The sequence below is a fragment of the Carlito syrichta genome, unplaced genomic scaffold (assembly GCF_000164805.1).
Source record: "Carlito syrichta isolate Samal-C Ts95f unplaced genomic scaffold, Tarsius_syrichta-2.0.1 Scaffold306835, whole genome shotgun sequence".
Taxonomy (NCBI): domain Eukaryota; kingdom Metazoa; phylum Chordata; class Mammalia; order Primates; family Tarsiidae; genus Carlito; species Carlito syrichta.
In genome coordinates, this window is record NW_007250931.1 from 45,064 (window position 1) to 68,583 (window position 23,520).

At 39.9% G+C, this 23,520-nt stretch overlaps 1 protein-coding gene across 1 annotated transcript in view; it reads right to left on the bottom strand.

Annotated features, from left to right (window-relative positions):
* The window catches only part of SMYD4 (SET and MYND domain containing 4), a 42,434-nt gene that overhangs the window by 11,830 nt on the left and 7,084 nt on the right, over positions 1-23,520 (bottom strand). The window contains exons 3-5 of the mRNA XM_008063413.1: positions 16,649-16,793; positions 11,639-11,728; positions 7,908-9,066 (exon numbers count right to left, since the gene is read on the bottom strand). Of these exons, the coding sequence (XP_008061604.1) occupies positions 7,908-9,066; positions 11,639-11,728; positions 16,649-16,793 (1,394 nt within the window). The remainder of the gene's footprint in view (positions 1-7,907; positions 9,067-11,638; positions 11,729-16,648; positions 16,794-23,520) is intronic.

Sequence of the window (23,520 nt, forward strand, 5' to 3'; positions counted from 1 at the left end):
GCAGAAGGATCGCTGGAGCCCAGGAGGTCGAGGCTGCAGTGGCTGGGAGTGGCCACTGCACTCCAGTCTGGGTGACAGGTGAGACTCCAACGCAAAAAACAAACAATAAAAACTAACTGCAATTATAAAAGGGATACATGTCAGAAAAAAATATTTAAAAACAAAATTACAGAGAAAATGACAGTCATTTATAGTTCTATCATATTGCCTTTACAACTTAACCTAAAATTAAATATTATAATTAAAAAACAAACCAACAAAACAACTCTGGCAATCTGATAGGCAAAAAGTGATATATTGTTTTAATTACCAAAGAGGTTAGAGAGTGATCTTTTTTCTTTTCTTTTTTTTTTTTTGAGTTGGAGTCTCACTCTGTCACCCAGACTGGAGTGTAGTGGCCGCTCCTGGCCACCGCAGCCTCGACCTGCTGGGCTCCGGCGATCCTTCTGCCTCAGCCTTCCAAGTAGCCGGAATTACAGGCATGCGCTACCACGCCTGGCTGATTTTTTTGATTTATTGTAGAGATGCGGTCTCGCTGCCCAGGCGGGTCTCGAACCTGCGGGCTCAGGCCATCCACTCACCTCAGCCTCCCAAAGGCGCAGGATTACAGGCTGAGCCACCAAGCCTGGCTCGATCTTTTTTCTTGAGTTGAAGTCTTACTCTGTCACCCAGACTGGAGGGCAGTGGCATGCTCCTGGACACCATAGCCAGGTGATCCTTCCGTCTCAGCCTTCCAAGTAGCTGGAACTATAGGCATGCGCCATCACACCCAGCTAGTTTTTTGATTTATTGTAGAGATGAGGTCCCGCCAAGTTGCCCAGGCTGGTCTCAAACCCATGGGCTCAGGCAGTCCTCTCACCTCAGCTTCCCAAAGAGCTGGGATTACAGGCATGAGCCACCGTGCCTAGCCCAAGCATTTAAAAAATTTTTTTTACTTTTTTAGTTCTTTATTTTTATAAAGACAGGGTCTTGCTACGTTGCCCAGGCTAGCCTCAAACCCTTGGGCTCAAGCAATCCTCCTGCCTGGCCTTCCAAAGTGTTGGGATTACAGGTGTGAGCCACTGCATTGGCCAAAAGAGAGTGATCATTTTTATTACTGTTTTGATAAGATGCATGCTCATGTGTGCTTTTTAACAGGTTTATTAAGGTTTATTACATTAGTATCTTCCATAGAATTCACCTGTTTTATGGTCCCATGGTGTAATGGTTAGCACTCTGGACTTTGAATTCAGAATTCACCTGTTTTAAGTGCAAATGCAATATTTCTGGGGGAAATTTACATAGTTGGCAACCATTACCACAATCCAGTTTTAGAACATTTTCATCAAAACATATATACACACACATCATATATATAATTTTTCTCTTTTTTTAAAGAGATGAGGTCTCGCTATGTTGCCTAGACTAGTCTCAAACTCCTGAGCTCTAGCTGGGTGGGTTGGCTCATGCCTGTAATCCCAGCACTTCGGGAGGTGGAAGCGAGAGGATTGCCTGAGTCTAGGGGGTTTGAGACCAGGCTAGGCAATTGGCAAAACCTTGTCTCTACAATAAATGAAAAAAAAAGATAGCCAGGTCTCCTACTCAAAAAACAAAACAAAACAAACAAACAAAAACACACATACACACACAAAAAACCTGTATAATTGCTAGAGATGTTCCCTCGTTTTTTGTCATTTACATCTTAATTTTTGTTTATCAGGGTTTTTTTTTGGCAGGAGTATATGTTAAAACAATACAATGACTTCATTTGTTCACAATTCAGTATGCCAGCAATTTTGGCAGAGCTGAGTTGAATTTTTATTTCTGCTGGTTTTGCCTGGGGAGTACTCATGTGGTTGCATTCATCTGGCACATGGCCTTTTATCCTCAAGAAGGCTAGTCCAAGCTTGGTCACATGGCCACACTACCATTCCAAGAAGGTGACAGTGGAAACTGCCAGGGCTCTTCTCTCTCACCCCTCAGAATAACTTCTGAGCATACAAGGGCTCTTAAGGCTCAGACCCAAAAGTTATATAATGTCACATCTACCGTTTAGCAAGTCACAGGGCTTGCCCAGATTCAATGGAGGGAGAAAGAGATTCCACCTCCTGATGGGAGAATAAGCGATGTCACATTGCAAAGAGGCACACTTACAAGGATGGGAGAAATCGTTGTGGTCATTTTTGCAAACAGTCTTCTCTAGAGGCTTTATTCATTTACTTATTTAATTTTTTATTTAGAGAATGCAGTCCTGCTCTATTGCCCAGCCAGTTTTAAACTGTTGTCCTTAATCTAGCCCTCCTTCTCGTGAGCCATTTTGTCTGGCTTCCCCAGAGGTTTTGAGGCTCATCTAGTCTCATTGTATAGATGAGAACACTGAGACACACAGAGGTTCAGGAAATCAGGTCTTCTGCCTCCCAGCCCAACATTTTCATTCTTTCTTTCTTATTTTTTTTTAAGTCGGAGTCTCACTCTGTCACCCAGACTGGAGTGCAGTGGCATGCTCCCGGCTACCAGAGCCTTGACCTGCTGGGCTCTGGTGATCCTTCCGCCTCAGCCTTCCAAGTAGCTGGAACTACAGGTGCACACTACCATGCCCGACTAATTTTTGATTTGTTGTAGAGACGAGGTTTCGCCAAGTTGCCTGTGTGGGTCATGAACCCACACATTTTCATTGTGTCAAGGAACTCTTTCATCTGCATCCTCTATCTGCTTTACCCTGGTGTTTTTGATATTTGATATTTAGGTAGTTAGATCTAGCTATCTTTTGATTACCTAAATTTGGTATTCTACAGTACTTTAAAAAGTCTCTCACATCCTAAGACTGTATAAATGTTCACTCACCTTTTTCTAGAGTTTATATTTACCTTTTCAATGATTTGAAAAAAGAATCTAATACTTTTGGGGGGACTGTCATCAGTTCCATATTGTTTTAAATTATTGTAGCTTTAATGCTAGTATAAAATCTGATAGTACCAAGACCCTTCAGCTCTCTTTTAAAAAAAAAATCTCTATTCTCACTCACTTATTCAAGATGAACTTCATAAAGTTGTCAACTTCCTAGAAAAAGCCAATTGTGATTTTGTTTGAAATGGTATTAAACTGATTAGGTTAATGCGGGGAAACTGCCATTTTCACAGTTCTCAGTCTTTCTACTAGGAATATGGCATGTCTCTGTGGTTATTCAAGCCTTCTTTTATATCCTTACAAATTAAAATAACTGTATTTCTGGCAGAAACTCTACTTGCTCATATATTATTATTCCTTTGATAAACTGCTAGATGTGATATGGCAGTGATTTATTCAGGGTTTCTACATCTATATTCACAAGTGAAACTGGTCTACAGTTTTTATTCTTGGTTTTGTAAAATGAATGGGAAAGAGTTCTAGGTTTCCCCAGGCTCTCTCTGGAACAGTTTATACAGTATAGAAGAGATCTGTTCTTTTTTCTTTTTTTTTCTCTAAGTGATTGGGGGTGGGGGAGTGTCTCACTATGTTATCCAAACTGGTCTTCAACTGCTGGGCTCAAGCAACTGTCTCACCTTAGCCTTCAATCTGTTGACAATTTTTTTTTTCTTTTTTCAAGTATGGTTAAGTAAGTTTCTTAAAAGTTTTAAAGAACTCACATTAAAAAAAGGTGAGTCTGGTTTATATTTTTGGATTTTTTTTTGAGTTGGGAGTCTCACTCTGTCGTCCAGACTGGAGTGCAGTGGCAAGCTCACCACCACCACAGCCTCGACCTGCTGGGCTTAGGTGATTCTTCCGCCTCAGCCTTCCAGGTAGCCAGAACTACAGATGCACACCACCACGACTAGCTAGTTTTGTGATTTATTGTAGAGATGAGGTCTCACCAAGTTGCCCAGACTGGTCTCAAACCCGGGCAATCCTCTCGCTTCGGCCTCCCAAAGTGCTGGGATTACAGGCTGAGCCACTGTACCTGGCCTAAAATATATTATTTTAAAAAACTAATTTATATTATTGGTTAGGTCCTTTTTATTGCTTCTGTTTTGAGAGTTTTTCCTAAATAAATGCATTTATTAGATTTGCCAGATCTTTGTTAATACTTGTAGTCTGTAAACTGTAGCCTGTAGGTCACATCCTGCTTGCTGCTTATTTCTGTATAGCCCGTGGTCTAGGAATGTTTTTTCTCTTTAACTTGGGTCTTCAGTTAAGAATGGCTGTTGCATGTTTAAGTTAAAAAAAAAACAAAAATAAAAATTCTCATGACGTGAAAAATTACAAGAAATTCAAATTTCAGGGTTCATAAAAAATTATAGGAACCCAGTCACGCTTATTCATTTGCATATTGTCTATGGCAGCTTTTGTGTTACAATGGCAGAGATGAATAGGTGCAAAAGAGACCATTTAGCCTACAAAGCCTAAAATATTATCTGGCTCTTAACAGAAAAAAATTGTGACCCTGATATGTAGGATATAAGCTTTGTTATCTACTAAATCCCCTAGTTTACTGTAATCTTGGTTTCTAGATCCTTAATGTATTTTTTTTTCCTTAATGTATTTTATCAGTCAAAGTCAGAGTGGTACATTAAAGTTTCCCACCACCCTGGAGTTTTTGCCATTTTCTCCTTGTATACATAATCACTTTTGTTTTACAGATATAATCTCTATGTTTCTGAGAACTAAGGTTGATAATATGTCTCTGTGTAGAAGAGTATTCTTTATAAAAATAAAATACCCGGTTTTACTAGATTTATTTTACCTTGGCTTGCTTGCAATTCCTATTATGTCTTGCCCAAACACTTTACTTTGTTATAGGAGTCACTTTTGTAGCTGGATTTTAGTTTTCTTGATCCATTCTGAAAGACTCCTTTTATAGGAGTATTTAGCCCATTTATATTTACAATTATGAACTCATTTTTATTAACTTTCTTTTGCTCCGTGTGCTGTTTTCCTAAAGAGGGTTCCCTTCCCCCCCAAAATTTGGAAAAGGTATACAACTCATTTTTAAATTTACTAGTATAATGGTGCTACTGTATGATTGTTAATTTTAAAAAATTCAGAAAAGTTCAAAGAAGAAAGTAGAAATCACACATATTTCTACTTTCAGAGCTAACCACTATTTTCAGATTTTGGTATTTTTGATTCTACTGTTTTTGTTTTTTTTTTTAGAGACAGGGTCTCGCTCTGTCACCCAGGCTGGAGTGTAATGGTATGATCACAGTTCAGTATAACCTCAAACTTCTGCGTTCAAGTGATCCTTTCGCTTCAGCCTCCCAAGTAACTAGGACTATAAGTGTGTGCCACCATGCCTGGCTAATTTTTTTTTTGAGTCAGAATCTCACTCTGTCGCCCAGACTGGAGTGCAGTGGCACACTCACGGCCATCCCAGTGTCGACCTGCTGGGCTCCAGCGATCCTTCCACTTCAGCCTTCCAACTAGTCAGAAATACAGGCACACTACCACACCCAGCTAATTTTTTATTTATTGTAGAGATGAGGTCTCTCGCTAAGTTGCCTGGGCTGGTCTCAAACCCGTGGGCTCAGGCAATCTACTTGCCTTGGGCTCCAAAAGTGCTGGGATTACAGGCTGAGCCACCGAGCCCGGGCTAATTTTTTTATTGTTTGTAAAGGTGGGGTTTTACTATGCTGCCCAGGCTAATCTTGAGCTCCTCCTGGCTTCAAGCAATTCTCCTGCCTTAGTCTCCCAAAACACTAGGATTACAGATATAAGTCACCATGCTTGGCCCATCTACTGTCTTTTTCTATGTGTATATTTTTAACACAGCACATAGACAATAATAAATTATGCATTAAATATTAGAACCTTATAGATAAAGCTAAAGTCTCCAATTCTCTTACTCTTTCTGTGACCCTAAGTATTATGCTATATATCTCGATTCCTCTAGCTTTTATTAGCCACAGAATAAACAGTTATTCCTATACATCCTCTTACTATTCCAAAATGTACTTTGAACAACTTGTGAAAAAATTTTCCCAAAAATCACTATGAAAATCACTTGCAGTTAGGATTCTTATCTACTGTTAGGGTTAGGCCAATAGAGGAAAGTGAATGGAAAATTCCATCTTATTTTGCCCACATGACTCTGCCATGCTGCCTCAGAGATTCCGCTTGAGTTACTGGTCCTGCCATTGTTTACCTAACAATAGTTTCTATAACTACTGACAATGGTGTTTTTTTTGTGTCCTACTAAGTATTTTAAAGGCAAGACACATAATAGAATTAAGAGTTGGTAAGTTTCTGCCATTTAATCTGGAAGCCCTGTATATTATATTTTATGTTCAGAAAAACACAAAAAATGAATTTTTAAAAAAAATTGTAAGTGAATTTGCCCAAGGGAAAACATAATTCTGGAAAAGCACTCAACAGATATATTTTAGAAGGTAGCGATGGCTCAAAGAAGCAAAGGAAGGCAGAGAAGAAAACAGAGACTAACTTGAAATGTGACTTAGCAGTATCATGGAACCAGGTCAGTACTATTTTAGGATGTTTCATGTGCTTCAGGATGGGGAAGAGATCTTGACCAGAAACACCTCTAGTGAGATCCCTATATACCATATAAACTGGCAGCTGAATTAAAATTAAACATAAAACCACCCATAAAAATAGGCTGACAAATTCTAATTACCTAATGTAAGATCAAAAGAGCTAAGTGTGTATAGTTTAATTAAGCCACATTTAATATTAATCTGTCTATAAATCCTAGGTTTAGCTAATACCTAGTTTCTTCCCGCTCACTAGAGTTATTTTTAAAAATTAAGAAAAGTATGATGAACTGATCAAATCAGAAGACATTTCCTGCTAAAACAGAGATTACAGTATAGAAACACTGCAAACGCCATTTCTTTTCTAATAATAGCTGTATCTGTTGTCAGTACAGTTAGCCTGGAGATGCCACTCATGATTATGGGCATATCTAACCTCCCCAACTAGGCATCATCCATAGAACTCAGTTCAGTAAAGCAGGGCTAGGCTAGCTAGTCTGTCTAGAGGTGGCCCCTGGGTGGCCGGCAACTTGGTCAAAGGACAGGTCATACATAACAGCTTACAGTATAAAAAGTTGTGCTGGGCTGGAGTCCTCTCTTGGAAATTTAGAACGAAGAATATGAAAAACTTGTCAACTGGAAAGAAAAGAGACAGAGTAGCTGAGTGGGTTGAGTCTGATACCTTATTCAACTACAGGCCCTGTTCCTTCTGCAGTCTGGCTTGACTACTATTTTCTGTCCTTCCTAAGAAAAAAATTAATTTAACTTTCTCTGAATTTCTGTGCATATATCTTTACAACAAACTTGCTGTTACTATTTATTTGGGAGAGTTTTCCCTCATAATAAAAAAACCTCAGTAATATGGATTTTGACTTTTTTTTTTTGAGTTGGGAGTCTCACTCTGTCACCCGGCTGGAGAGCAGTGGCATGCTCACGGCCACTGCAGCTTTGGCCTGCTGGGCTCAGGTGATCCTTCTGCCTCAGTCTTCCAAGTAGCTGGAACTACAGGTGCAGGCGTATACCACCATGTCTGACAAATTATTTATTTATTTATTTATTGTAGAGACAAGGTCTTGTCATGTAGGTTAGGGTGGTCTCAAACTCCTGGACTCAGGCAATCCTCTCACCTCTGCCTCCCAAAGTGCTAGGATTATAGGCGTAAGCCACTGCACCTGGCTAGATTTTAACTTTTAAAAGACTTTTTACAAACACAATTCTGTAAATCTAGGTGGAACGAAACTATCCATTTCACAGATGAGAAAACCGAGGCAGAGTGAAATCATAATTTCTTAAGGTCATATAGCTTCTCAGTGGCATAACAATTATAAAATAAGACAGTTGTGTTTTCCCGTTAGATCACCAATTTGTTTAAATGCTACTGTTTTCCTTCACAGTTCTTTCTCCCCAAACATCAGCTGTATCAAGAACAATACTGTAAGGCAGAAAAATAAGTTTCCCTCTTACCTGTCTGCTGTATAGTAGTTATCGCCTGAGCATTACACTGCAGCTGTAACATGTGTCGCAGCATGGCCACTCCCCAAATATTCAAATCTGCACACAACTCAGGAGTCCCTGCTGCTTTTAGCTGAGAGGATTTCACATCTGTTGCAGGGGCCTGTACACTGGCTGCTTCTAGCTGCCTGCACAGTGCAGAAACACTGAGAGCACAGAGGAATTTATGCTCTGGGCTATGGTCTTCAGTATGGGGCAAAAGGTGGAAGACAGCATTATAATTATTTTCATACTTCCCATTAACATCACATCCAGGAACTGGGGTCTCAAGCATTTTGCCATTTTCTTCACTTTCCCCTAGGCTATGATTAAGTATCTTGACTGGATTCTTGCATTTAGGTAAACAGATGTCTTTGTTATTAATCTCATCATAAAGCGTCCTTATGATTTTGCCAACATCCTCAAATCTAGCTAAAAGAGTCAACCTCAGGGCAACGTGGCAAAATACACCCAGTGTGAGAAGCAGGCCCCCTAGAGAACACTCTGTGCTATGGTAGAGCTCCCAGGCCTGCTGCATACACTCTTGGCTGCAATACTTGGCATAGCTGCATCCATCACAGGGAATTATGGCCAAAGTGTGCTTCAAACATTGGTGACAGTAGAGGTCCCCACTGGTAACTCTGGTATCCCACTTGCCATCTAGGCCATGATGCAGTGGTGGCATTTCTCCCGGGTTAAGGACACTCACAAAAGCATCCTCCTTCACCAGGAGCTCTCCTGGGAGAATATCTTTTGTGGCAATCAGACAGCGGCCTTTTAAGGGATCCATGCATAATCTGACAGATGATGATACACTGGAAATTTGTTCATTCTCTTCCTTTAGGTCCATATCCTCAAAGGCTTTGGCCAGAGGTTCTGGGAAGGTTTCTGTGAGATTTTTTTCTTGTACCTTCATTTTCAGATGACGAAGGTTTCCCTGCAGAATCTGAAAGGGGGAATCTGCTAGGGTTAGTCTGGCAGCGAAGTTACTTTCAAGATCATTGATGGTCTGGCTTGCCTCCTGTAGTCTCCCCAGGGTCACTAAACATTCTGCCTTACGAAACATTATCTTGGGTTGCAGTCTTTCTGGATACCCGTGCATCTGTGCTCTAATGATGTCTTTAAGACACGTCTGAAAACAGAAAGGAAAATTTAAATGACCTTTGGTTCCTACTCTTTAACGTCTACTAAAAATGTTTCTAAAAATCTACAGGAAAGTTAAGGTTTATTACAAATGGGACAACTACAACCACATGCTTATTTGAATCATATTATACTGTGTGATCCTTGTTGTTTGTTTTTTTTTTTGAGTTGGGTCTCACTTTGTCACCCAGGCTGGAGTGCAGTGGCATGCTCACAGCCACAGCAGTGTAGACCTACCGGGTTCAAGTGATCCTTCCGCCTCAGCATTCCAAGTAGCTGGAACTACAGGTGCGTGCTACCACAACTGGTTAATTTAAAAAAATTTATTGTAGAGATGAGGTCTCTCCAAGTTGCCCAAGTTGGTCTCAAACCCATGGGCTCAGGCAATCCTCTCACCTTAGCCTCCCAAAGTACTGGGATTATAGGTATGAGCTACCACGCCTGGCCTAATCAAAGTTTTTTATCTGGAAGTTTTGAAAAGGCTGTTTCATGATTAGTGGAAGAAAAGTCCTGAGTTGTGGCAAACAGGTGACTGGTTTTTCAACCATGTGGGCACTTGCCTACACTGCACTGAGTGTTTAACAGATTTTGACCCAAAACGGCATGATTTCCTGCCCTATTCACCTGATCTCACCCTGAGCAACTTTTGTTTCCCCAGATGACAAAAGTCCTCAAAGGGAGGAAACATTTTGCCAATATGGAAGAGATGAAACAAAAAATGGCAAAAGCAGCCAGGCGCGATGGCTCATGCCTGTAATCCCAGCACTTTGGGAGGCCGAGGTGAGAGGACTGCTTGAGTCCAGGGATTCAAGATCAGGTTGGGCAACTTGGCGAGACCTCATCTCTACAATAAATCAAAAAATTAGCTGGGTGTGGTGGCACATGCCTGTGGTTTCAGCTACCTGGAAGGCTGAGGTGGAAGGATCATCTGAGCCCAACAGGTAGAGGCTACAGTGGCTGTTAGCGTTCCACTGTACTCCAGTCTGGGTGAGCCTCCAATTCAAAAACAAAAAACAAGCAAGCAAACAAACAAACAAAGAAAAACAGCAGGAACACTAAAAGGCATCAAAATTTATGAGTTCAAACACTGTTTTGAGCAAGGGAAAAAGCATTTTGATTGGTGTATTGCATCAAATGGAGAGTATTTTTAAGATGACCAAAGTTTAAACATGTAAAAATAAATACACAGTTTTAAATAATTCCATTTTTTAGTCCCCCAAATATCTAGTATGTTGAAAGGAGTACCTAGAACACAGTATGTGCTCAATAAATGGTAATCATTATTATAAGAAGGGAAACGGACTGGGCTCAGTGGCTCAGCCTGTAATCCCAGCACTTTGGGAGGCCGAGGAGAATGGATTGCCTAGAAGGTAGGCTTTCTGTAAGTGGCATTCTTCTCATGTCCTAATTGTGGCAACAGAAAAAATGTTGAGAACTGTGTTGGTGGAGTTTTTAAAACAGAAAGTAACCAAAATCAGATTAATGTTTAGGATTGCCTGAGCCTGAGGGTTCAAGACTCACCTGGGCAACTTGGCGAGACCTCGTCTCTACAATAAATCAAAAATTAGCAGGGCGTGGTAGCACGCACCTGTAGTTCCAGCTACTTGGAAGGCTGAGGTGGAAGGATCGCTGGAGCCCAGCAGGTTGAGGTTATGGTGGCTGGGAGCGTGCCACTGCACTCCAGTCCGAGTGACAGAGTGAGACTCCAACTCAAAAAAAAAAAAAAGAAAAAAAAGGGAAATGACTAATACAGGAAAATTACAAATAAAGAGTTAAATGTTTGTTTTACAATTTTTTCTAATCATTGTCCTCAATAGTACAGGACTTTCTTGTTTAGGGTATAACATTAGTGTCTTGCTCCTCTCTTTTAGTCCAAAGGACAATTACTATTCCACTCGTTCGTGACTCTAGGGTGTAAGTTCTGTGCAAATCTGAAATGGATGTACCAAAATGGCATTTTAGAGCTTGGTCCTTGGGGTTCGCTAATACAAATTTCAGATGTCTTGAGGTATCTTCCTAAACATTAATCTGATTTTGGTCACTTCCTGTTTTAAAAACTCCACCAACACAGTTCTCAACATTTTTTCTGTTGCCACAATTAGGGCATGAGAAGAATGCCACTTATAGAAAGCCTACCTCCTAGGCATACATAGGGCATCTTTTACTTTCCCACTCACAATGCTTATTAAGGGTGAGCTATATTATTACAGAGATAACCTTGAGCATGCTCCACTTATTTAAAAGAAGAACAAACAAGTAAACACATTTTGCAAACACTTGGAATCTGAAGTATAATCAGCAACACATCGCACAGCTAATCTCGACACTGAGCACTGATGATCTGCTGGATACAGTCTATGCCCACGGAATATACCACAGTTCTTTTCTTGTTAACTAACACTACCCTGTATGGTCACCTGTGACCGGTGAAGTGAATCAAGAGAAAGAACAAGTTTGGGCAGGTATCAATTCAACCAGTTGTAGCATGGTCTGACTTCAGTGCTCCTCCAGTGAAGGCTCTATTGATCCTCTCTGATCACACCAGACATCCTGATACTCACCTCATACTGACCCAAGTGGAAGAGGGCTGCAGAACGATTAGCATAACACAGTGAAATGTTCCTGGTGTTAGGCTTTGAATGTGATATTCCCTGCAAAACAATGAGCTAATTAACATTATAAATGGAAACTAGCATCTCTAAAGTATATTTTTCAGATAATAGGGGCTCTATTACTAAAGAGTGTATGAAACTGGGGAAGTTACTGAACCTCTTTGAGCTTTTTCAGCTTCATTTTTAACTACTTCAGAGCAAAGCTGTGAAGATCAAGTGAGGAAAGAAATATTCAAAGCACTTTGAAGATCGCTCTATCAGACACAGCTTCAACCACAAACAATACTGAAGGTAATAAAACACCCAGGAAAATATTTGCAAGCATAATCCTTAATAACAAAAGGTGAGTGGCACAAATAGAAACTCACAAAAGAAGAAACATACGTAACATATGGACATATCAACATACAGAAAACAAGGCTGGGAGTGGTGGCTCACATCTGTAAATTCAGTACTTTGGGAGGCTAAGGTCAAAGGATTGCTTGAGGCTCAAGACTAGCCTAAGCCTAAGAGACCTTGTCTCTTACACGAAAACTTAAAAATTAGCCAGTTATGGTGGTTCATGCCTGTAGTCCCAGTTTCACAAGAGGCTGAGGTGGGAAGACTGCTTGAGCCCAGGAGGTCAAGAAACACACATACACATATGGAAAACAAATGCTTAACTCATATATGGATAGCCAAATATACGAAAATGAAAGCAAAAAAAGACATTTATTATTTTATTTTATTTTATTTTATTTGAGTTGGAATCTCACTCCATTGCCCAGGCTGGAGTGCAGTGGCATGCTTATGGCCACCCCAGCATTGACCTGCTGGGCTCCAGCGAGCCTTCCGCCTCAGCCTTCCACGTAACCGGAACTACAGGCGTGCGCTGCCATGCCTGGTTAATTTTTGATTTATTGTAGAGACGAGGTCTCAACAAGTTGCCCAGGCTGGTCTCGAACCTGCAGGCTCAGGCGATCCATTCGCCTCGGACTCCCAAAGTACTGAGATTACAGGCCGAGCCACCGAGTCCGGCCCGAGACATTTCTTATACTATCTAATTGGCAAGGGTTAATAATAACCATGAAGGTGGCACCTCAAATCACTGTAGAAAAAATGGGGATTATTCAACAAAAGTATTGGGGCACGTAGGTAACCAATAAGAAATAAATTAAGTTAGCTCTATATATGGTTAAACCTTTCACTGGATAAATTCCAAATGTATCTAATTCTAATGTAAAAAATAAAACTCTAAGAGTACTGAAAGAAATCATAGAAATAGTCTAAAGAAATGTTGAAAGAATCCTTTCTAGCCCAGAAGTCATAAAAAGTTAATAAATTTGACCACAAGAAAATAAAAAAAATCTTCACAGAAAAAAACCAATAAAAACAATATCAAAAGGCAAACACTGAACTGTACAAAAATATTTACATCTCATATTACAGGCAAAGAGCTAATTTCTTCACTTTATTAAGAGTTCCTATAGATCAGTAAGACGACAAGCAATAAATCAATAAGAAAATAAGCAAATAACATGAACAGTTCTTATGGAAGATACAAATGGTTGTTTTTGTTTTTTGTTTTGAGTCAGAGTCCTACTCTGTTGCTCAGGCTGAAGTGCAGTGGCATGCTCATGGCCATTGCACCTTCGACCTGTTGGGCTCAGGTGATTCTTCTGCTTCAGTCTTCTAAGGAGTTGAAACTATGGGTATGTGAGACCACGACTGGCTAATTTTTCTTGATTTATTGTAGAGACAAGGTCTTGTCAAGTTGATCAGGCTGGTCTTGAACCCCTGGGCTCAGGCAATCCTCTTACCTCCTCCTCCCAAAGTGCTAGGATTACAGGCATGAGTGAGTCACCACACTCGGCTAAATGGTTCTTAAACATATTAAAAAATGCTGAACCTCATTCATAATCAATAAAATGCAAATTAAAACTGTACTGAGATACCATTTCTTACCTATAAGATTGGCAAAGAAAAATAAAATCAATAGCACACTGAGTTTGCTAAGGAGTGGATAACTGGCATGGTCATTACGTTTTTTGTTTTTTTTTGAGTTGGAGTCTCACTCTGTCACCAGACTGGAGTGCAATGGCCGCTCCTGGCCACTGCAGCCTTGACCTGCTGGGCTCCAGAGATCCTTCCGTCTCAGCCTTCCAAGTAGCTGGAACTACAGGCATGCGCTACCACACCTGGCTAATTTTTGATTTATTGTAGAGATGAGGTCTCGCCAAGTTGCCCAGGCGGGTCTCAAACCCGCGGGCTCAGGCAATCCACTCACCTCAGCCTGGGATTACAGGCTGAGCCACCGAGCCCAGCTGTCATTATGTTTTTATTAGGAGTATATATTGGTCTTATAATTATATAAGGCAATTAGCAATATATAAAAATATTTTTATGTATAGTTTAATATATATATAAAATCTCCTTGACCCCGTAATTCCTCTTTGAGGAATTTATCCTACAGATATGTATAAAATGACACACATGCAAAGTTTTTCATCATATAATTGTTTGAAATAGCAATATGAAACAAATGTTGATCTATAGGACACTGGTTAAATAAACTATGATATAGTCATTTAATGGAGTACCATGTAGTCATAAAAAAGAATGTAGAAGTCCTTTATATACTGATATAGAATGATCTTCAACTATTACAATTAGGTGAAAAAAAGCATGGTGCTGAACAGTATGTAGAGAATGTTACCATTTATGTGAAAAGAGAGTGTGTGTGCAGGAGTGGAAGGTTATCTGTACTGTGTTTATTTAGATACCCCAGGAATACTTTTGGAAAGATCTACTTCACAGTGCTAGTTTATGAGACTGGGAAATGAGGTGGTCAGGGGACAGAGAAACAGACTATACTGTACACTTTTGCAACTTTTAAAATCTATGTGAACCGATTTCCTACTCAAAAATAGATAGATATAATAATAACAAATATTGCTTAGGATATGGAGAAATGAACATTCCCAAACTCTGCCAGAAGGGATGTCAGTTTTTTTCTGGAGAACAATTCAGCAACAGGTACCAAAGGCCTTAAAAGACACAGTCCCAGGCCAGGTGCAGGGGCTCATGACTATAATCCCAGCATTCTGGGAGGCTGAGGTGAGAGCCTGAGCCCACAGATTTGAGACCAGCCTGGGCAACTTGGCAAGATCTCATCTCTACAATAAATCAAAAAATTAGCCGGGCGTGGTGGCATGTGCCTGTAGTTCCAGCTACTTGGAAGGCTGAGGAGGAAGGATCGCCTGAATCCAGCAGGTCGAGGCTGCGGTGGCTGTAAGCATGCCACTGCACTCCAGTCTGGGCAACAAGAGTGAAACTCCAACTCAAAAAAAAATACATTCTCTTTGACCCAGGAATTACCCTTCTAGGAATTTATCCTAAGAAAATAATCAGATGTATATAAATATTTACATAGAAAGATGCTTGTTGCCAAACAATTTGCTAACATTAGAAGATGTTAAATTAAGTACAGTTCTTCTCTGTAATGGAACACTAAGCAAGCTGTAAAAAATTATGTTAGAGTGGAAAATTTAATAACATGAGAAAATGGGCACAATAAATTGTTGAGGGGAAAAAAAGCAGGTTATAAAACAGTAAGTGCAGTATTACCTCAATTTTGTAAAAGAAAAATGTATTTTCAGAAAAAAAGGTCTGGCTGGATGGATGTAAGCAAAAATGCTAACAGTGCTTATCAGTGGTTATGAGATTTTTTTTACTCTTTATGCTTCTCTACTGTATATTTTCCAAAGTAAACATATATTACCTTTACAATCAGACAAAAACAACAAATATTATTTTAAAAAAGAAAATTTCTAGAAAATTGCAAAGCACTATAATCACTAAAATACTAGCTTCATGAAATTAGAAGGCTCATCTCCCTCAACATCCAGATCCAACCTTAATTTTTTGTCTGACTTCAATTTTTATTTTATCATTTTTTTCTTGAGTAACTCCCCATGTGATCATATTTACGATGCACATACATAAAGTTGAAGAGATTAGCTGTGAAAAAGAACTATTAAGCCATTTATCACTGGATCATTACATCTAATGGATTTTAATCCTTCAGCAATCACTAAAGCTTACATTATTTAGCTAAATACTTTGTTATAATACTACAAAGCAGGAATTTTATCAGCTGTGGAAGCTGCTGTTGTAGCAATGATAGTTTTTGGAAACTTAATTCCAAACGTTAAGCATAAATCTGTTAAAGATTCAGAGTAGGGATATAGCCTTCAAATTTCCACTCATTCTTTTAATATACAAGATCACAGATACGGTGCAAGGGATTGATACAATCTTGCTTTAAAACCATATAAATCTCTTAAAAACGCTAGAAGGAAGTTTCTCAGGGGATCTTGTTCCAGTTCTTAATATGAAAGTAGGACAATAAGAGTAACAGATTGTTAAAAGTCATGATTTCTCCCAAAAATCTCACTCAGTGATGGTTAGTGTAACGTAAAATATTTTTTGACTACCACTAATATTAGCATGTACACTGACAACCTTCAAAATGGATTCAATTGGGCTGTGACCAATGAACTTTTTCCTTTCTAGCTTAATCTGAGTTGTACTGGTTGAAAGCTAACACTGGCTAACTAAAATCCAGCTGTTCTCTAAATCAGGACTATCAAGCTAATAGCCTCATCAGACATTCAGACAAATGGCATAAAATTCAGTGAGAGCCGACAGATATGGGCAGGGCAGGCAAAGGGGCTAATAAGCCTATTGCTAACAGGTGGCTAAAGGAATATGGGAATAGAAGTTTCTTGAAGAGATTTGGGCCATATAAACTACCTTTTGTTTTAGAATACAACCAACAGCAGAATTTTGCCAGGTTTCTTTTTCAAATTCATTTCACAAAGTATAGACAAAGACAACACAGGCTATGAAATTTAGCAGCATGGTTGTATCTCCTGGAGAAACATGCATTGGTAAGTTGTAGAGCTGGAAGTATTTTACCTTAGAATATAGCACTGCAGCACCAGTATAATCCTTCTCCTGAAATTTTTTGTTTCCTTCTTCTCTGTAGAAAAGGGGTGCGTCGGAGTCCTTTCCCACCAAATAACCTCTAGAAAGTCTTTTTAAAAACATCTCATCTTCAGGTCTTCATGAAGAAAGAGGGAACAAAAAAAGTAGAAATTTCTTATTTCAAGGAAAGCTCCAAGTCACTGCACTTTAAACAGCGTTTTGCTGGACCACATGAGGTTGTATGTAATGTATAATGTGACCAGAGGGGGGAGATTCTCATTGTTTTAGAGACACAGGTACCAGAATTTTATTTAGATAACTGAGTGCTAATTTTTATTCCTTTTTACTTTTTTGAGTTGGAGTCTCAACCTATCGCCCAGGCTGGAGTGCAGTGGCACCTCAAAGCTACTGCAGCCTCAACCTGCTAGGCTCAGGTGATCCTCCCACCTCAGCCTTCCAAACTGCTGGAACTACAGGCAGGTGCCACCATGCCTGGTTAATTTTTTTAATTTATTGTAGAGATGAGGTCTCATCAAGTTGCCCAGGCTGGTCTTGAATCCCTGGGCACAGGCAATCCTCTCACCTCTGCCTCCCAATTTTTTATTCTTTATCTCATAATTACTAGGCAATAAGCCATCCCTAGAATCATACATCATAAAAATCTTGGGTGTGGAGAATGACAATACATGGTGTCTTTGTACCAAGGAATATTTTCCACTTAAACTGAGTTGAAAATACTTGAGTAGCTGACAGAAGAGAGAGAGAGAGAGGAGCAGAGGGGAGGGGAGGAGAGGGGAGACTATGAGAATGAATCATAAAGTAAATGCAGTGAAATGTTATCATTTGGGGAACCTGGAAGAATTCAGAATTCACCAATTCTTCAAACTATTTTTGCAAGTAAGTATGAAATTATTTCAAGCTAAAAAGTTTTAAAAATAGCATAAATGCTCCACATCATAAAATTAATAAGGTTGATTCAATATATAAATGCCGGGGGTGCCAAAAAACGTACACACAATTTTAAGAAATGTTATCTATGTTTTACTTTTCAAAGTTGAATTGAATTACAGTAGTAATGTGTAGTATGACGTTCGCTCAAAAGATATGTAGTATGACAGTCACTCAATCAAATGAATGCTTATGTCCCTGAGACAGGCAGGACAGTCAAAGAAAATGGTGCAAGCATGGTTGTCATTGGAGGAATGCAAGACCATATTGAACTGGTATTTGAAATTCTAGCCACGTGCTGTGGCTAACTCCTGTAATTCCAGCACTTTGGAAGGCCAAGACGAGAGGATTGCCTGAGCCCAGGGGTTCGAAACAAGCCTGGGCAACTTGGTGAGACCTCGTCTCTACAGTAAATCAAAAAATTAGCTGGGTTGTGGTGGTTTGCATGTGTAGTTCCAGCAACTTGGAAGGATGAGGTGGGAGGACCGCTTGAGGATGAGCTGTTTGTCATCCAGGTCAAGGCTACAGTGGCCATGAGTGTGCCACAGCACTCCAGCTTGAGTGACAGTGAAACTCCAACTCAAAAAAAAAAAAAAAATTGAGAATATTGTGGAAGTGCAAGGACAATGGAGGTATAAGTATGCAACAGAACCTCCAACATGCCTAACAATTGCATGCATTCATGGTAAGTTTGAGATGCACAGTACTGTGTGTGATGTACACAAGGTAAGATCTGAGACAAGCAACAAGTCCTACAGTAGTTCGCCATACTCTGAAGTGTCTGAATGCTGATGGTAACCACTTTGAGCACCTCTTGTGATTGCAAAAGTCAACTGAATTGATGAATACCAAAGTCTTGTATTTATCTTTTGTTATTGGTATAGATTATTACAATTTTAATACAGTATTTTTCTTTCTTAAAATGTGTATACTTTTTTGGTACCCTCTGTATACAAACATACACAACACTGGTAAAAGAGAATATTTTTTTCAGTTAAAAAAAAATAGAATAACCTAAACGATACTCTTTGACTAAAATGCCAGAAAGTAAAATATGAATAATAAAAGTAGAAACACAAATGACATAGAAACTAAAAATTATTTTAAGCAACTCAGATTAAACAAGAAACCACAATCAAAACTGCAGACTGGGCCGAGCTCGGTGGCTCAGCCTGTAATTCCAGCACTTTGGAAGGCTGAGGTGAGTGGACTGCCTGAGCCTGCGGGTTCGAGACCAGCCTGGGCAACCTGGCGAGACTTGTCTCTACAATACATAAAAAATTAGCCGGGCATGGTAGCGCGTGCCTGTAGTTCCGGCTACTTGGAAGGTTGAGGTGGAAGGACTGCTAGAGCCCAACAGGTCGATGCTGGGGTGGCCATGAGCATGCCACTGCACTCCAGCCTGGGTGACAGAATGAGACTCCAACACACACACACACACACACACACACACACACACACACACACACACACACACACACACACACACACAGATTGCAGACCGGGCCAGTGGCTCATGCCTGTATGTAGTCTTAGCTACTCAGGAGGCTGAGGCAGGAAGACTGCTTAAGCCCAAGACTTCAAGGCTGCAGTGAGCTATGATCACCTCATTGAACTCCAGCTTGGGCAACAGAGGGAGGCTCTGTTTCTAAAAGAAAAAAATACAAGCTGCCAAATATTTGCAAGTCTTTTTTATTTTTTCAATTTATTTTTATTTTTTATTTTTTTGAGATAGGGGCTCACTTTGTCACGCAGGCTGGAATGCAGTGGTATGATCAAAGCTCACAGTAACCTTAAACTCCTAGGCTCAAGTGATCCTTCTACTATGTCCTCCCAAGCAGCTGGGACTACAGATATAAGCCCCCATGCCCAGTTCTCATTCATTTTTATTGCTGAATAATATTCCGCTGTGTGTGTACTCATAATTAACTTATCCATTCATCCATTGATGGATGTTTGAGGTGTTTTGCTTTTGGCTATTATGAATAGTGCTGCTATGAACACTGGTGTGCAAATATTTGCTCAAGTTCCACTTTCAATATTTTGGCGTATAAACCAGAAATGGAAATGCTGGAGTATATGGTAATCCTATGTTTAATGTTTTGAGGAACTGTTATACCATTGTCCACAGTGGCTGCACCATTTTATATATCTACCAGCAATGCACAGGGGCTCCAATTTCTCCACATCTCATCAACACTTATTATTATTATTTTTTTTGTAAAAGTCATCCTAATGCACGTGAAGCACTAGGCTATTGTGGCTGTGGTGTGCATTCCCCTGATAATTAATGATGTTGAACATCTTTTCATGTGCTTATAGGCTATTTGTATATCTTCTTTGGAGAAACGTAGATTCAAGCCCTTTATCTATTTTTTAATTGGATTTTTTGTTGTTGAGTTGTAGGAGTTTTTTATATATTCCGGATATTAATCCCTTATCAGACATATGAATTGCAAATATTTTCTCCCATTCTGTGGGTTGTCTTATTATTCTCTTGATAGCGTCCTTTGGTCTACAAGTTTTTAATTTTGATGAAGCACAGTTTATTTTTTTCTTTTGTTGTCTGTTCTTCTGGTATCATAGTCGAGAAATAACTGCTAAGTACAATGTCATGAAGATTCCCCCGTATGTTTTCTTTGAAGAGTTTTATAGTTTTAGGCTGGGCACAGTGGCTCATGCCTGTAATACCAGCACTTTGGGAGGCTGAGGAGGGAGAATTGCTTGAGACCAGAAGTTCAAAACCAGCCTGAGGCAACATAGGAAGATCTTATCTCTACAAAAAATGAAAAAATTAGCCAGGCATGGTGGCAGGGATCTGTAGTCCCAGCTACTCAGGAGACTGAGGTGGAAGGATCACCTGAGCCCAGGAGATTGAGGTTGCAGTGAGCTGTGATTGTGCCACTGTACTACAGCCTGGGTGACAGTGAGAAATAAACTAAAAAAAAAAAAGTTTTACAGTTTTAGCTGTTAATTTTAGGGTTTTGATCCATTTTGATTTAACTTTTGTACATGGTATCAGGTCAAAATCCAACTTTACCTTTTGTATGCAGGTTGTAAGAAAGAACCAATTTCCTTTTTCTTCCAATTTTGCCTTCTCTCTAGAGCCCTCGACAAGTAAAGCTTTTCATGGAGTCAATTAGTACAGCAGAAAGTCCAGATTCGGCCCCAAAGTAGAGTACAGAAGCCTGAGATTGGATGTAATAGCTTAATAACTGACACACATCCATATCCACATTCTTTTTCTCTAAACCATTTGAAAGTAAATACAGCCATCATGGAGGTTCACCTCTAAACATCTGCAGGCCTCTGTCAAAAATAAGGATATTCTCCTATATTACTACAAGATTTTTTTTTTCCAGATGGAGTCTCACTCTGTTGCCCAGGCTGGAGTGCAGTGGCATGCTCACAGCCACTGCAACCTCGACCTGCTGGTTTCAGGTGATCCTTCTGCCCCAGCCTTCTGAGAAGTTGGAACCACAGGCATGTGCCACCATGCCTGGCTGATTTTTTGATTTATTGTAGAGATGAGGTCTCACCATGTTGTTGATCATTTATTATCACTAAAGAAAATTAATACCAATTCAAATATCATTCAAATTTATATTTTACCAATTATCCCTAAAATGTCTTTTGTATCTTTTTCTCACCCAACCTGATCCAGGATTAAGATGCTAATGTTATTCATTTAGTTGTTATTCCTCTTTAGTCTCTTTTCAGATAATTCTATAGTTTTTGTTGTTTAGGGGTAATTTTTTTTGAAGACTGAAGGTCAGAAAAATGTTTCACATTTTGTTTTGTCTCAGTTTCCTCACGACCAGATTTAAACAACTTTTGTCATAAATATTGCTATATAACTAAATGTGTATACTTCTTTTTTTTTTTTTTGAGTTGGAGTCTTACTCTGTTGCCCAGGCTGGAGTGCTGTGGCACGCTGCTTACAGTCACTGCAGCCTCCACCTGCTGGGCTTAGGTGATCCTTCTGCCTCAGTCTTCCAAGTAGTTGGAACTACAGGCATGTGCCACCATGCCCAGCTAATTTTTTGATTTGTGTAGAGATGAGGTCTCACCAAGTTGCCCAGGCTAATCTCGAACCCCTGGGCTCAGGCAATCCTGCTGCCTCTACCTTCCAAAGTGCTGGGATTACAGGCATGAGTCACCGCACCTGGCCAAATCTGTATATTTCTTATTGCTTTAAATCAGGAGATATGTACTATCTTCCCACTATTGGTGAAGCTAAGTCTGGTTGCTTGATTAAAGTGGTGGCTGCTAGATCTTTCAAATGTAAATATACCTTTCCCTTGTACTTAATAAATAAGCTATAGGGCCATAGTTTGAGATCATGTGAACGGCCTGTTCCCCAATGATCTTACTTCTTTTTTTTTCTTTTTCTGAGTAGGAGTCTGAGTCAGTCACCCAGGCTGGAGTGCAGTGGTACGCTCATGGCTACTGCAACCTCAACCTGCTGGGCTTAGGTGATCCTTCTGCCTTAGCCTTCCAAGTAGCTGGAACCATAGGTGTGCGCCATCACACCTGGCTAATTTTTTGATTTATTGTAGAGACGAGGTCTCACCAAGTTGTCCAGGTTGGTCTCAAACCCCTGGACTCAGGCACCCCTTCACTCCACCTCCCAAAGTTCTGGGATTATAGACGTGAGCCACTGTGCCCGCCTGATCTTATTTCTAATGGCTTGAAAGATCCATTGATGACCATTGCCATAATCACTTATTATACTAGGGGTTACAAAATGGTTATTTTAAAATTCTACCATTATTTCTAAATGTATTAGTTAATATTCTTCTGTAAAGACAAACTGTCCCTCCTTTCCTTTTTTCACTTATTTATGTATTTATTTATTTTGAGTATCACTATGGACGTAAAAAAATTCACAGTTATAATCTATTAGCATCATTATACCTTTTCATGCTCAAATTGTCCTAACTGGTCAGTGGGAAACTCTTCAGACTGGCTTCTGTGTTCTTTTCCACACAAACCCATTAGAGCACTTCCTTGCTTTCTGGCACTAGGTATTCCAGTTGAATCAGTAGAAAATTAAAACAAACAATAAAGCTGTGAGCATGGATAATGAAGTTGCTAAGGATTCCCTAGGACACTCTAGGACCAGGTCCTCTGTCAGTTGCCTGTTAGGAACTTGGTCGCACAGCAGGAGGTGAGCAGCTGGAGAATGGAGCTTCATATGTATTGACAGTCGTTCCCCATCACTCGCATTACCACTTGAACTCCATCTTCTAATAGATCCGCGGTGGCATTAGATTCTCATAGGAACACAAACCCCATTGAGACCTGTGCATTTGAGGGATCTAGCAGCACGCTCCTCATGAGAACCTAATGCCTGATGATCTGAGATGGAGCAGAGGTGGTAACAATAGTGCTGGGGAGCAGCTGCAAATACAGATTAATATTAGTAGTGAGGTTTGACTGTACATCCTTCCCCTCCCCCCCATTCCCTGGTGGAAAAATTGTCTTGCACAAAACCGGTCCCAGATGCCAAAAAGGTTGGGGACTGCTGCTCTAGGAGATTATTAATTACAGGGGGTCAGGAGTTAGGGGTTGGGAAGTAAGGGCTGTCTCAAAAGGTCTTAAACGTTGATTAAAAGCATGTATTTTGAAAAAACATTCCTCAAAGAATGTAAACTGGCAAGAAAGAAAAGTGTATGCCTGGTTTTAAACTTTAAAGGCCCAATTCATATTTTTACTTAATAGGCATGCATGTGGAGATCAGAAGCTTAAATTTTTTTGGGTCACTTTAGACTGTGATTGAATAGTCTTACTAATAGCACTTTTTTTTTTTTTTTTGAGTTGGAGTCTCACTCTGTCGCCCAGACTGGAGTGCAGTGGCTGCTCCCGGCCACCGCAGCCTCGACCTGCTGGGCTCCAGCAATCCTTCCACCTTA